Consider the following 14,952-nt stretch of genomic DNA (forward strand, 5'->3'; position numbering starts at 1 on the left):
TTACTCCACTTCCACCTGGTTTCTTGCACACACAGTTTATCTACCTTTCTTCTCTCCATCATATCAGCCAGCTCTCTCCCTTTACCAGTCATACTGCCAACATTCAAAGTTCCAACTCTCCCCTCCACACGCCTACCCTTCCTCCTCTCCTGCTGCCTCTGGACATATCTTCCCCCTCTCCTTCTCCTCGACCCAACAGTAGCATAGTAGTTTCCACCGGCACCCTGCTGGCCAACAGTACTGGTGGGAGTCGTTGGTAATCCGGGCCTCCACTGATCTGGTATGGAAATCTGATTTGTGAGCCTCATATTTGATTTGGCAAAGTTTTACGCTGGATGCCCTTCCTGATGCAACCCTCCCCATTTATCCGGGCTTGGGACCGGCGCTAAAAATGCACTGGCTTGTGCATTCTCAGTGGCTGGGTTACAGATTATATGTATATATGTGTGTGTGTGTGTGTGTGTATAGTACACACACACATATATATATATATATATAGTGCTGCTTCAAAGTATGTGAACCCCTTGAGCAGTTTAGATTTTTCTGTTGTTTTACCATGATTTTCTTATTCTATCATCACCAGTTTTTATGTATGAAATGTCAGTTGCATGTACTTCTTTAGTGGGACTTGTTTAAGTAGCCCAAAAACTACATGAAACATGGAATTAGTGTATGTGCAAAAGTAAGTGAACCCCCAGCTGCATTGGTTAAGTCAAGCAGGTAACAGACTCGGGTGAAACACATTTGGGTGCTTAATTAATCATTTAAGCAGACCAATGAAATGAGACATCCTTGGGAAAGGGTTTGGCCTGCACTAATTAAAAGAGAGAGGAAACCAACCAAACCACTGTGGTCCCATACAAATCAACAATGCCGAGAGCAAAGGAGATATCCGAGGACAGGAAGAAGAGGGTAGTGATAGCCCATCAGTCTGGGGAGGGATATAAGACCATCTCCAAAAGATTCCAGCTCCATCCATCCACTGTAAGACAATTAATTTACAAATGGAGGGCCTTCAACATGACAGCAACTCTGCCTAGAAGTGGACGCCCATCAAAACTATCACCCAGAAGCACCAGAAAAATAATAAATCAGGTAAAGGCCAACCCACACATCACCTCTAGAGAGTTGCAGACCTCTCTGGTAGCATCTGGGACAAATGTGCATGCGTCTACAATCAGACGAAAATTGAATAGCCATGACATTCATGGGAGGGTTGCTAGAAGGAAGCCTCTGCTCTCAAAAAAGAACAAAGCTGCCCATTTCAACTTTGCCAGAGAGCACTTGGACAAACCAGAGGCCTTCTGGAAGTCCATTCTCTGGACAGACGGGTCCAAAATAGAATTATTTGGTCACAATCAAAACCAACATGTTTGGAGAAAAGCCAACACTGCATATGAAGAAAAGAACCTCCTCCCAACAGTGAAGCATGGTGGTGGAAATGTGAAGGTCTGGGGCTGCTTTTCTGCTTCTGGACCTGGACGACTCCATATTATCCAAGGAACCATGAATTCTCCGGCATATCAACAAATTCTTGACCAGAATCTCCTGCCATCAGTCAGGGAGTTGAAGCTGGGACGAAAATGGATTATGCAACAAGACAATTACCCAAAGCATTCCAGCAAAACTACAAAAGAATGGCTTCAGAGAAAGAGGATTCGTACTCTGGATAGGCCCAGTCAAAGTCCGGATCTTAATCCAATTGAAATGCTGTGGCGAGACCTGAAGAAGTTGGTACATACCAGATGTCCCTCCAACCTCTCTCAACTGGCTGAGTTCTGCAAGGAAGAGTGGGCAAAAATCCCCATAAGCAGATGCGAGGGACTGGTTAGTGGTTACAGAAGACGTTTGGTTGAAGTAATGGCTGCAAAAGGAGGAGCCACAAGCTACTAATACAAGGGTTCACATACTTTTGCACATGTTAAATTTTCAGTTTTTGTGAAATAAACCACCTTTGTTGAATTAAATAATGAAAATATATTTCTTTTTGTGTGTGTGTCCATTATTTGGAAGGTGTGCTTTACAAATTGGGATTTGGATGTATGTGTAATAAGCTTATTTTAATGTTTTTTACAAAAACAGTGACCATGTCTGGAGGGTTCACAAACTTTCAAGCAGCACTGTACAAAATCTGATCTCGTAATAGAGATTAATAGCAAAACAAAATGCCAACTCATACCTCAACTCATTCGTGTACACAAGTACATGAATGAGATGACAATAAATTGTTCCTGCTTCCTGATAGCTTAAACGCCTATACCTTCATGCTAACCATCTTGCCACTAAGTTACAGTTGGCAGAATGTTCTCCCTTCAGAGGACTTTGTTTCACGTGTTTAATCCTTGAGATAAGAGGTCATCACAAGCGTAGAGATGCCAGAGCACTGGTTCAGGTGAGTACAGAGAATCCTGGCCCCACGTTAGCAGAGCAGCTGAACCCACATCACTCTGCAACATGCAGTGAACTTAGCAGAGCAGCTGAACCCACGTCACTCTGCAACATGCAGTGAACTTAACAGAGCAGCTGAACCCACATCACTCTGAAACATGCAGTGAACTTCGCCCTTCTGTATTAGAATAGGGAAGATTGGAGTTGAATAAAACATAAAACCCTCAACTCAAAAGAGAAGATTAAAGACTATCATGGTGCAGAAGGGGGCATGTGGTCTGTCTGTAGGAGACGACGGCACTCTGCCACTGACTCTGCTCCTCATTTCACACCACAATCTGTCACTGGTCTTCGTATGTGTTTACATTTCAGCACATTCACACAGTGTTTTCTGTACTCTGAAAGTGCCAGCTCAGTTTATTTACTGTACATAAAAATACAGGATGGAGCAGTACAATGATTAAAGTAAAGAAAAAAATAAGAGCAAAGACTGGAAGCAAGAATGTGGAGAGACCAGTTCACTTGAAAGATATGCCTACAGTATGTAATATATATTTGAGGGTCTTCTTAGGAACTGTCTGTCCACATTTTTATCACCTTACATTTACACTTGATCAGTTTACTTACTGAAATCAAGTATTACAATGTTTTGTTGAGTTGTAGTGGTATACAGTATCTAACTGTAATTCAGCTTGCCAATTTATATCACCTACCATGTGATTTGCATAGTGTACTTTGACTAGCTTACTTATGTAGGCTATTGTAATGATTCACAATAGCATATTTTGTAATTTAATGGTGAATCTCACATCTAGTCCATCTTAAATTGGAAAGTTGTCAACGTAGTATTACGCACTAAGACCAGTTTACTTTAAGGGACCACCATGTGAAAGATCTGTTTGTTCTTGCTTTGATCGGACTGTTGACTTAGTTGTCTATCTTTGAGTGGACTGAGGGTGGGTTTGGATAACAGACCATTGTAATGCATGATACTGCCTAATCAATCACATGATTCAGCATCTTTAGTGTCACTGTGTCATAGTGTCGCATGATTCAGCATCTTTAGTGTCACTGACATTGGTACACAAAAGAGCCACTCATATCTATGGCTCTGTTAGCGACGGGCGTTGGTAAACATCGGATCACAAAGAGCCAAGCATATCAATAGCTCTGACAATGACTCTTAAGGATAAATTCTGAGTCTCATCAGCAGCCAGTCAGACTAGCTTGGTCTAGTCAGAAAGGCACGAACTGAGGAAGCCTCTTGGATGAGAGGCGAAATGTCTTCACGAATAAATACCAAGTCCAGTTGTACTTGATTCAACTCCTTTGGATAACCATGACCTGGATGAATGAGAACATTCACAGACATTTAGTGTCACTCTGACTTTTCTATGCTGGAGAGACTGATAGTGTGTAGTGCGGTAGCATACAACTCCAGTGTGTAAGCTGTTTGCACGTTGCCTTGCTGAGATTGTACAGTTCTGTCTGCAGAGCAGCTTTGTGAAGAGGTCGTGGTATTGCAGCTCCGTCATTAACGGCAGAGTCTGAACGGGACAAACAAGCGCTTCACTGAACAAGTGTCAGAGTCTCTGGGGCGGTGATAGTAATTCATGTTATTGATCAAGTTGCAGAGCAAATACAAACTCCAGAGTCCACGGGTTAACTCCATGTGAACTGTAGAGCGTAGCGTAATGCTCAGGAACTCAAACACTGGAACAAGTAGCTTTTGTTGGCTCTGTGACGCTGCACTTCACCTCATTCATTGTGAGACGGACTAGTCCAGAGGGAGGTCTGGGTGCCGGTGCCATATCTCGCTGAGTCGTGTTTTGGTTATCAGGAATCTTGCCTATATTAAGTGTCAGGTTGGACTTTCTGGACAGCTGTGGCTGTTTTCAAAAGGTGCATGATTTTTATCTCAGTCAGGGTGAGATTTTAAACTGGTTCAGACTGCTTGGTGAGTTGGGATTTTTCAGCTGTGCGATGCCTTGTCATACGGCCTCGCTCCTGGTCCCCCTGCTGGGCCTGTCTCTGTATGGGATGGTGCAAAGCTGTCTGGAGGATCCTGCCGCGGCCTACCGCTACACCGGAGCTGTCTGCAGGCTCACCTATCCAGCCGCTGTTGTCCGTGAGTGGGGCCTCGGATGATTCTTTTCTTTCCTTTATTTGTTTGCTATCTTGTCCTCTGCTTAATCTGTCCATCTCCTCAGTCATGCAGGGCTCACAGTTCATAGTGTCTTCCTTATGCTGCCATGACATAGATTTCCCTCCTTTCCTCTTTCAACCCTTTCTTTCTTCTCTGCTTACTTTCTTGCTTCCTTTCTGCCTCTTTGTTTCTGAAGGGCCATGTGCCGGTCAGCCACCACACTGCTCTAATAGTAGCTGTAGCTCTTGTGTATGACGGAAGTGATTTGACTTGAATTATTTTGTATGTGTGCGTACACATGACTCTTCTGTCATGACTGTTTACATATGTGTGTGTGTGTGTATCTATGTAACTGTGTGTGATTACATGTATGCACTTGGGTATGGTTGCTAGTGAATGAGAAGGCCACCAAGGTCATCGAGGCGGCGTTCCAGCATGCCAGGTATCCGAATGTGAAAGGAGAGAAGTCGCTGCTGTTTATAGGCAGAGTCATATACGGCCTGGAGAAGTGAGTGAACACAACATGTGTAAACAAACACAAACAGAACCGACTTCTACCTGTAACTGCTGTGTAATCTGCCAACATATCCATCCAGTTTGGAGATCCACAACCTGTCCATTGGTCGAAGTGAATTTGAGCTCCACCCAGGTGAGGGCATTGCATTGACGATAAGCAACGTATCGGCGGTGTTCAGAGGGACCATCCAGTATGGATACGGCAGCTGGCTGTGAGTCTGTGTCTTCTCCCTTTTTTTGGAGAAATCCTCTCAAAGACAAAAAAAAGGGAAATTTGCTGCAGTGATTCCTCTCTATCCCTGACCTCCCTCTCCATTCCTCACTTCTATCTCCTTCCCTCCCCTCCTCTCTCTCTCTCTTGCTCTCTGTCTGTCTCTCTCTCCATCATCCCTCACTCCCCCCTCTCTCTCTGTCTCCCTCACTTCCCTCTCTTTTTCTCTCAGTCTCTCTCTCCCTCACTTCCCTCTCCCCCTCTCTCCCCGACTTTCTCTCTCACCGACTTTTATCTCTCTCTCTCTCTCTCTCTCTCTCTCTCTCTCTCTCTCTCTCTCTCTCTCTCTCTCTCTCTCTCATGTTTTATGATCTCATTTTGAATAGCATAGTTTAATGTTATTGTGAGGGTGTGCTAGTGATGGTTCAGATGAAGGGCTAGCAAATGACAGAGAGATGATTGAATGTCTTGGAACATTTGAGACAGACATGAGTGTCTGTGGGTATTTTTGTTGGTATATGCACCTGTCTTTCTGTCAGATACCCAGACAGCACACATATGCTACCATGATATACTGGCAATGAAATCAAAATCACTGGAACCATGTTGGTTAAGATTTTTCAAGGACCCCCAGTCTACCTCATATTTTTTTTAAATCCAGCCTAAAACTCAGTAATGATGTAATTAGCCTGACTGAAATAATATTCTTCAACATCTGTCCATTTCTCAGGGTGTGATGAAGTTAGCCCTCGTGCTACTGAGCTCAAGTATGCACCAAGAAAACTAGTTAGGTTATAAAAGAAAATAGAGGCTGGATGAAAGCAGGTGTGTCAGTTAGTTTGTATTTTTCTACCAAATTGTACTACCATAGCTATTACCACTGTATGATAATCAGACTAGTTATCTTATCAGTTAACCAGCTGCTCTTGTCTTTTTACTCTCTCATCTAGGGTCAACGTTGCCCATTCAATAGACTTTGAAATTGAGTCCCAGATTGATCTTGGACTTAATCCCAGACTTTGTGAGTACCCCTGCTACACTCAGTGCTTTAAGTGGGCTGGTATTCATTGGTAAACGTGTTGGCACTGGCTGTTAAGATTGATGGGACTTTTTCTCTGTCACCTCTCATAAGCTCTGGATATGCAGTGTTTATACCTCTGCCAGCTTAACTCGCTGACTCGCTTGCTCCCTAAACAGTCACTGTTCTGTTGTAGTCCAGAGCAATAACTTATGTCAAATCAAAGGGTTTCATTACCCAGACCTCACCATGTTAAGGTAAGTTCACAGCAAATCTGACGAGGTTCATCAGAGGGCACATGGGGATGTAATGGAACCCCAAATTATCTGGTCTACTGGCAGTTACTGGTGGTTACCACATATTGCAATCACAGCATAGTAAGATGGTGACATATGTACTCTTGGGCTCCCATCCTTGGTTCAGGGATGGTCATTTCCTCTTCACGTACACTACCGTTCAAAAGTTTGGGATCACCCAAACAATTTCGTGTTTTCCATGAAAAGTCACACTTATTCACCACCATATGTTGTGAAATGAATAGAAAATAGAGTCAAGACATTGACAAGGTTAGAAATAATGATTTTTATTTGAAATAAGATTTTTTTTACATCAAACTTTGCTTTCGTTAAAGAATCCTCCATTTGCAGCAATTACAGCATTGCAGACCTTTGGCATTCTAGCTGTTAATTTGTTGAGGTAATCTGGAGAAATTGCACCCCACGCTTCCAGAAGCAGCTCCCACAAGTTGGATTGGTTGGATGGGCACTTCTTTGAGCAGATTGAGTTTCTGGAGCATCACATTTGTGGGGTCAATTAAACGCTCAAAATGGCCAGAAAAAGATAACTTTCATCTGAAACTCGACAGTCTATTCTTGTTCTTAGAAATGAAGGCTATTCCATGCGAGAAATTGCTAAGAAATTGAAGATTTCCTACACCGGTGTGTACTACTCCCTTCAGAGGACAGCACAAACAGGCTCTAACAGGTACTATTTAATGAAGATGCCAGTTGGGGACCTGTGAGGCGTCTGTTTCTCAAACTAGAGACTCTAATGTACTTATCTTCTTGCTCAGTTGTGCAACGCGGCTTCCCACTTCTTTTTCTACTCTGGTTAGAGCCTGTTTGTGCTGTCCTCTGAAGGGAGTAGTAAACACCGGTGTAGGAAATCTTCAATTTCTTAGCAATTTCTCGCATGGAATAGCCTTCATTTCTAAGAACAAGAATAGACTGTCGAGTTTCAGATGAAAGTTCTCTTTTTCTGGCCATTTTGAGCGTTTAATTGACCCCACAAATGTGATGCTCCAGAAACTCAATCTGCTCAAAGAAGTGCCCATCCAACCAATCCAACTTGTGGGAGCTGCTTCTGGAAGCGTGGGGTGCAATTTCTCCAGATTACCTCAACAAATTAACAGCTAGAATGCCAAAGGTCTGCAATGCTGTAATTGCTGCAAATGGAGGATTCTTTGACGAAAGCAAAGTTTGATGTAAAAAAAATCTTATTTCAAATACAAATCATTATTTCTAACCTTGTCAATGTCTTGACTCTATTTTCTATTCATTTCACAACATATGGTGGTGAATAAGTGTGACTTTTCATGGAAAACACAAAATTGTTTGGGTGATCCCAAACTTTTGAACGGTAGTGTAGATGGCCTCTTTGACTACCCGTTCAAACAAGCGTTCCTCTCTGTGAAGGATGTGCACATCCTAATCCTTGAAAGAGTGGCCACTGGCCTGTAGATGGGTGTAGACTGCAGAGTCCTGGCCTGATGTGTTAGCTCTTCTGTATCGTGCCATCCTCTTGGCCAGCGTTTGTTTGGTTTCCCCAATGTACAAGTCACGGCAATCCTCCTGGCACTGTTAAGTGCCAGGAGGCACTGTTAAGTCATTTTATGTTTAAATAAAACTGAATTCACTGTCACTTACAGAGCATGCGCAGGAAAGCATCACCAGGAGTGTATTGTGTACTTCTGGGGCAACGCAGATTTTTTCCTCTCTGTTACCTTGACGTTTTGTTCAGTAAATCATGTGCACTTACCGGATTGTATCTGTGGCTTTGTGAGTATCTTCACTTAAATACTGGCATGGTGGCAGCGTCTAATGAACTTACACTCTGGGAGTCCGGTGCACTAACCCTAACCCTACTCTTGTGAGTCACACTGTAGATTATTTCTACTGCTAAGCATGAACTAGGAAGCTATCACTAACATGGCTAACATGCACAGAACACCAAAGCAGCGGTGCCTAATGAAAATAGAGACTATGAATTCATTTGAAAACTGGCATCAGAAGCTTATCTTCACACTGTCACTAGATAACGAGTTTGCTCCTTTTTTTGTTGAGGGCGTGCACTGGGAGGAAAACATCTAAAGTGTCTCCATTCAGAGGTTTCACAGATGACAGTGATGAAGTTCCAGGTGCTTTGAGAAGTACCAGACAGCAAAAAGTTAATATACTGGCGTTAATGCTGGGGCAAATTGATTGTCTCACACACGTCATCTGGGCAGAGGAAGAAAGACAAGGAGACTTTGTGGTGGAATGAGGAAGTACAGCAAAGTATACAGAGAAAGAGGTTGCCAGAAAAGAAGTGGGATATTCAGGGAGATGAAGAAAGTAGACATGAGTACAAGGAGATGTGGTGTAAAGCAAAGGGAGAGGTGGCGAAGGCAAAGGAAAAGGCATATGGTGAGTTGTATGAGAGGTTAGACACTAAGGAAGGAGAAAGTTCTGAGCTGGGAAGGATATACAGCAGGTTAGGGTTATCAAGGATAGAGATGGAACTGTGCTGACAAGTGAGGAGAGTGTGCTGAGAAGGTGGAAGGAGTACTTTGAGGGGCTGATGAATGAAGAAAATTAGATAAAGAGAAGGTTGGATGATGTGAGGATAGCGAATCAGAAAGTGTGGTGGATTAGTAAGGAGGAAGTGAGGGCAGCTATGAAGAGGATGAAGAGTGGAAAGGCGGTTGGTCCTGATGAAATACCTGGGGAAAAATTGAGGTTTTTAGGAGAGATGGCAGTGGAATTTTTAACTAGATTGTTTAACACAATCTTGGAAAGTGAGAGGATGCCTGAGGAGTGGAGAAGAAGCATATATGCACGGGAGAGAAAATGAATGAAAGTCAGTAGGAGCAAGATAGAATACATATGCGTGAATGGGAGGGAGGACAGCAGAATGGTGAGGATGCAAGGAGTAGAGGTGACAAAGGCGTATGAGTTTAAATACTTGTGGTCAATTGTCCAAAGTAACGGGGAGTACAGAAGAGAGGTGAAGAAGAGCGTGCAGACAGGGCGGAGTGGGTGGAGAAGAATACCAGGAGTGATTTGCGACAGAAGGGTACCACCAAGAGTTAAAGCGAAGATTTACAAAATGGTAGTGAGACCAGCTATGTTGTATAATTTGGAGACAGTGGCATTGATGAAAAGACAGGAGGCGAAGCTGGAGGTTGCAGAGTTGAAGATGCTAAGATTTTCTTTGGGAGTGACAAAGAAGGACAGGATTAGGAATGGTTATATAGAGGGATACTTGTACTCCTTCACTTGGGGCAGCAACTCATCCCCAACCCGGAGGGAGCAATCCATCATTTTCCAGAAGAGGACCATGGCCTCAGACTTGGAGGTGCTGACTCTCATCCTGGCCACTTCACACTCAGTTGCAAACCGCCACAGTGCATGCTGGAGGTCGCGTTCTGATGAAGCCAACAAAACCACATCATCGTCGAAGAGCAGAGATGCAATTCTGAGCGGACTCACTCCTCACCTTGGCTGTGCCTTGAGATTCTGTCCATGAATATCACAAACAGAATCGGAGACAAGGGACAACCTTGGCGGAGTCCAACACCCACCAAAAACGTGTTTGACTTTGTACCGAGAATATGGACACAGCTCTCACTTTGAATATACAAGGACTGGATGGCTTGTAGCAACTGCCCCGGTACCCCATACTCCCGCAGTACCCCCCAAAGAGTGCCCCGGGGTACACAGTCGTAAGCCTTCTCCAAGTCCACTAAACACATGTAGACTGGCTGGTCAAACTCCCATGCCCCCCTCAGCGCTTCTGCAAGGGTAAAGAGTTGGTCTGTTGTTCCATGGCCAGGACGGAATCTGCATTTTTCCTCCTGGATCTGAGGTTCGACAATTGGTCAGAGCCTCCTTTCGAGCACCCTAGAGTGGACTTTCCCAGGGAGGCTGAGCAATGTGATGCCCCGATAATTGGAGCACACCCTTCGGTCCCCTTTTTTGAATTTGCGAAGAAGGAGCTAAGCCGGGAGGCAAAGCTCTCAATTTACCAGTCAATCTTCGTTCCGATCCTCACCTATGGTCATGAGCTTTAGGTAGTGACTGAAAGGGGGGGGTTGTGGCTACAAGCGGCTGAAATGAGTTTCCTGCGTGGGGTGTCTGGGCTCAGCCTTAGAGATAGGGTGAGGAGCTCGGACATCCAGAAGGAGCTTGGAGTAGAGCCGCTGCTCCTTCGCATCGAAAGGAGCCAGTTGAGATGGTTCGGGCATCTGATTAGAATGCCTCCTGGGCGCCTTCCTTTGGAGGTTTACCGGGCACGGCCAACTGGGAGGAGACCCTGGGGTAGACCCAGAATGCGCTGGAGGGACTACATGTCCAATCTGGCCTGGGTACGCCTTGGGATCCCCCAGGAGGAGCTGGAGGGCATTGCTGGGGAGAGGGACAACTGGAGTGCCCTACTTAGCCTGCTGCCACTGCAACCCGACCCCGGAAAAGCGGCTGAAGATGAGATGAGATGAGATATATTAGAGGGGCAGCTCAGGTTTGACGGTTTGGCGACAAAGCAAGAGAGGCAAGATTGAGATGGCTTGGACATGTGTGGAGGAGAGATGCTGGGTATATTGGGAGAAGGATGCTGAATATGGAGCTGCCAGGAAAGAGAAAAGAGGAAGGCTAAAAGGAAGGTTTATGGATGTGGTGAGAGAGGACATGCAGGTAGCTGGTGCGAAAAAGGAAGATGCAGAGGACAGGAAGAAATGGAAATGGATGATCAGCTATAGCAACCCCTAATGGGAGCAGCCGAAAGTAGTAGTAGTAGGAGTAATAGTAGTAGTGTCTCACACAACACAATCGTCAGAAATTCCACCTCCATAGCGTACAGCCGACCAAGCCGGAGGTAACATGGGGATTCAAACCACCGATCCCCATGTTGGTAGGCCATGGAATAGCCTGCCATGCCACCCAGACGCCACTAGTTCCACCTCTTACGATGTGTGTGCATCACATGGAGTTCCACGTGCTGTTTTTAAATGACCTTTCATGCCTTTCAAAGTTTAAATGTCTTTCTTACTAGTTGATCTTTCAAATGGCTTGCTTTCTCTGCAACACTAAGCACTTCACCTTTATCTGCTTTCTTCTTAATGTAATTTGTTTCCTGTTTTTATTCCTTTTTAAATGTATAAGCACTTTTTGCTACATGTTTTTTATGAAAGGTGCTATACAGATCAAGTCCATTATTATTGTTGTTATTATATTATATTATTTTTACCATTATTATATTATTATTATGTATTATATAATATTATTATATATTATATAATGTTATTTATTATTTCATTATTATTTATTTTATTATTTCATATTTCTATATTTTATTTAGTATACTTTCTTATTTATTAATTATTATTATTATTATTATTATTATTATTATTATTATTATTATTATAATAAAGACATGTAGGTCAGGTGAATCGGCCATACTAAATTGTCCCTAGGTGTGAATGTGTCGGCCCTGTGATGGCCTAGCAGCCTGTCCAGGGTGTCTCCCCACCTGCCGCCCAATGACTGCTGAGATAGGCTCCAGCATCCCGCGACCCCAACTGGGATAAGCGGCTTGGATAATGGATGGATGAAATGGATATTATTATTTCAGAAATGCATGTTGTGTACATCAGCAATATCTCTTTGTATCTATTATTCACCATAGAATATACAAATGCAACAACTAAGGGTTTGACAATATGCACACCAAAATGCCAACAAGGATAATAGCCACACTTATCTTTTTCCACTTCAAGCACAGACTGAACTGCACTGTCTATTCCAGGATTGAACTCTAAATGGTGATGGTATTTCTTTTTTAGGGCATGTAATTTAGAGAGGTACTGAATCCTACCTAAATTAACTGAGTTGCAATCATTTAACTGCCTCCCCCCCTTTCTCTCTCGCTCAGACTGTGGTAAAGGAATGGTGGCAGCAACCGTTTCGGACTGTTTTCTGAACTTTCACAAGCTTCGTCTGCTGCTGCAGGGGGACAGAGAGTGAGTTATGAGTACGCAGTACACAAAAAAGCAGTGTATTCATCGAATTAAGACGTTAGGACTTGCAGATGTGCATTTGAAATGAGGTCGAAAACTGCTTTAGTTTCTTCTACTTCACAGAGACCCTAACATTTCCAATGTATTTTTGTTGTTCAGACCACACTGGCTAAAGCGGCTGTTCACCGACTTCATCAGTTTCACTGTCAAACTGGTCATCAAAGGACAGGTCAGGACAAATGAGCGTGAGGAAGCAAGAGAAAGACAGGGAGAGAGTGAGAGTGTTTATAAGTGGTCAGGGGTAGCATTTGAGGGGGGGGGGTGTTAAATAATATTAGCGCGGTTGCCTCACAGCAAGAAAGTCCTGGGTTCAGCCCTGGGTAGTCCAACCTTGGTGGGTCATCCCGGGTCGTCCTCTGTGTGGAGTTTGCATGTTCTCCCAGTGTCTGTGTCGGTTTCTCCGGGGGCTCCGGTTTCCTCCCACAGTCTAAAGACATGTAGGTCAGCTGAATTGGCCATAATAAATTGTCCCTAGGTATGAATGTTTGTGTGTGTGTGTGTGTGTGTGTGTGGGCCCTGTGATGGCCTGCCGGCCTGTCCAGGGTGTCTCCCCGCCTGCTGCCCAATGACTGCTGGAATAGGCTCCAGCATCCCCGCGACCAGGATAAGCAGTTCAGCTAATGGACTAATGGATGGGTTAAATAATATTAGGTTGAGCAGTCCTGATTGAACGCCATCCTAAATGGAGGCTATGGTGAATCAATGCTGACCCTACTGCACACATGATGAGACTACTTTGCAAACAAACCCTTCATATTTACGATGATATACACTACCGTTCAAAAGTTTGGGATCACATTGAAATGTCCATATTTTTGAAGGAAAAGCACTGTACTGTTCAATGAAGATAACTTTAAACTAGTCTTAACTTTAAAGAAATACACTCTATACATTGCTAATGTGGTAAATGACTATTCTAGCTGCAAATGTCTGGTTTTTGGTGCAATATCTACATAGGTGTATAGAGGCCCATTTCAAGCAACTATCACTCCAGTGTTCTAATGGTACAATGTGTTTGCTCATTGGCTCAGAAGGCTAATTGATGATTAGAAAACCCTTGTGCAATCATGTTCACACATCTGAAAAGAGTTTAGCTCGTTACAGAAGCTACAAAACTGACCTTCCTTTGAGCAGATTGAGTTTCTGGAGCATCACATTTGTGGGGTCAATTAAACGCTCAAAATGGCCAGAAAAAGAGAACTTTCATCTGAAACTCGACAGTCTATTCTTGTTCTTAGAAATGAAGGCTATTCCATGTGAGAAATTGCTAAGAAATTGAAGATTTCCTACACCGGTGTGTACTACTCCCTTCAGAGGACAGCACAAACAGGCTCTAACCAGAGTAGAAAAAGAAGTGGGAGGCCGCGTTGCACAACTGAGCAAGAAGATAAGTACATTAGAGTCTCTAGTTTGAGAAACAGACGCCTCACAGGTCCCCAACTGGCATCTTCATTAAATAGTACCCGCAAAACACCAGTGTCAACATCTACAGTGAAGAGGCGGCTGCGGGATTCTGGGCTTCAGGGCAGAGTGGCAAAGAAAAAGCCATATCTGAGACTGACCAATAAAAGAAAAAGATTAAGATGGGCAAAAGAACACAGACATTGGACAGAGGAAGACTGGAAAAAAGTGTTGTGGACGGATGAATCCAAGTTTGAGGTGTTTGGATCACAAAGAAGAACGTTTGTGAGACGCAGAACAAATGAAAAGATGCTGGAAGAATGCCTGACGCCATCTGTTAAGCATGGTGGAGGTAATGTGATGGTCTGGGGTTGCTTTGGTGCTGGTAAGGTGGGAGATTTGTACAGGGTAAAAGGGATTCTGAATAAGGAAGGCTATCACTCCATTTTGCAACGCCATGCCATACCCAGTGGACAGCGCTTGATTGGAGCCAATTTCATCCTACAACAGGACAATGACCCTAAACACACCTCCAAATTGTGCAAGAACTATTTAGAGCAGAAGCAGGCAGCTGGTATTCTCTCGGTAATGGAGTGGCCAGCGCAGTCACCAGATCTGAACCCCATTGAGCTGTTGTGGGAGCAGCTTGACCGTATGGTACGCAAGAAGTGCCCATCCAACCAATCCAACTTGTGGGAGCTGCTTCTGGAAGCGTGGGGTGCAATTTCTCCAGATTACCTCAACAAATTAACAGCTAGAATGCCAAAGGTCTGCAATGCTGTAATTGCTGCAAATGGAGGATTCTTTGACGAAAGCAAAGTTTGATGTAAAAAAAATCTTATTTCAAATACAAATCATTATTTCTAACCTTGTCAATGTCTTGACTCTATTTTCTATTCATTTCACAACATATGGTGGTGAATAAGTGTGACTTTTCATGG

At 43.8% G+C, this 14,952-nt stretch overlaps 1 protein-coding gene across 1 annotated transcript in view; it reads left to right on the forward strand.

The window, feature by feature from the left end:
- The window catches only part of cetp (cholesteryl ester transfer protein, plasma), a 53,712-nt gene that overhangs the window by 3,208 nt on the left and 35,552 nt on the right, over window positions 1–14,952 (forward strand). Inside the window, exons 3-8 of the mRNA XM_056282363.1 lie at window positions 4,365–4,516; window positions 4,928–5,042; window positions 5,131–5,262; window positions 6,212–6,282; window positions 12,466–12,553; window positions 12,710–12,779. Of these exons, the coding sequence (XP_056138338.1) occupies window positions 4,365–4,516; window positions 4,928–5,042; window positions 5,131–5,262; window positions 6,212–6,282; window positions 12,466–12,553; window positions 12,710–12,779 (628 nt within the window). The remainder of the gene's footprint in view (window positions 1–4,364; window positions 4,517–4,927; window positions 5,043–5,130; window positions 5,263–6,211; window positions 6,283–12,465; window positions 12,554–12,709; window positions 12,780–14,952) is intronic.

This window comes from Lampris incognitus, chromosome 6 (assembly GCF_029633865.1).
Source record: "Lampris incognitus isolate fLamInc1 chromosome 6, fLamInc1.hap2, whole genome shotgun sequence".
NCBI classification, from domain to species: domain Eukaryota; kingdom Metazoa; phylum Chordata; class Actinopteri; order Lampriformes; family Lampridae; genus Lampris; species Lampris incognitus.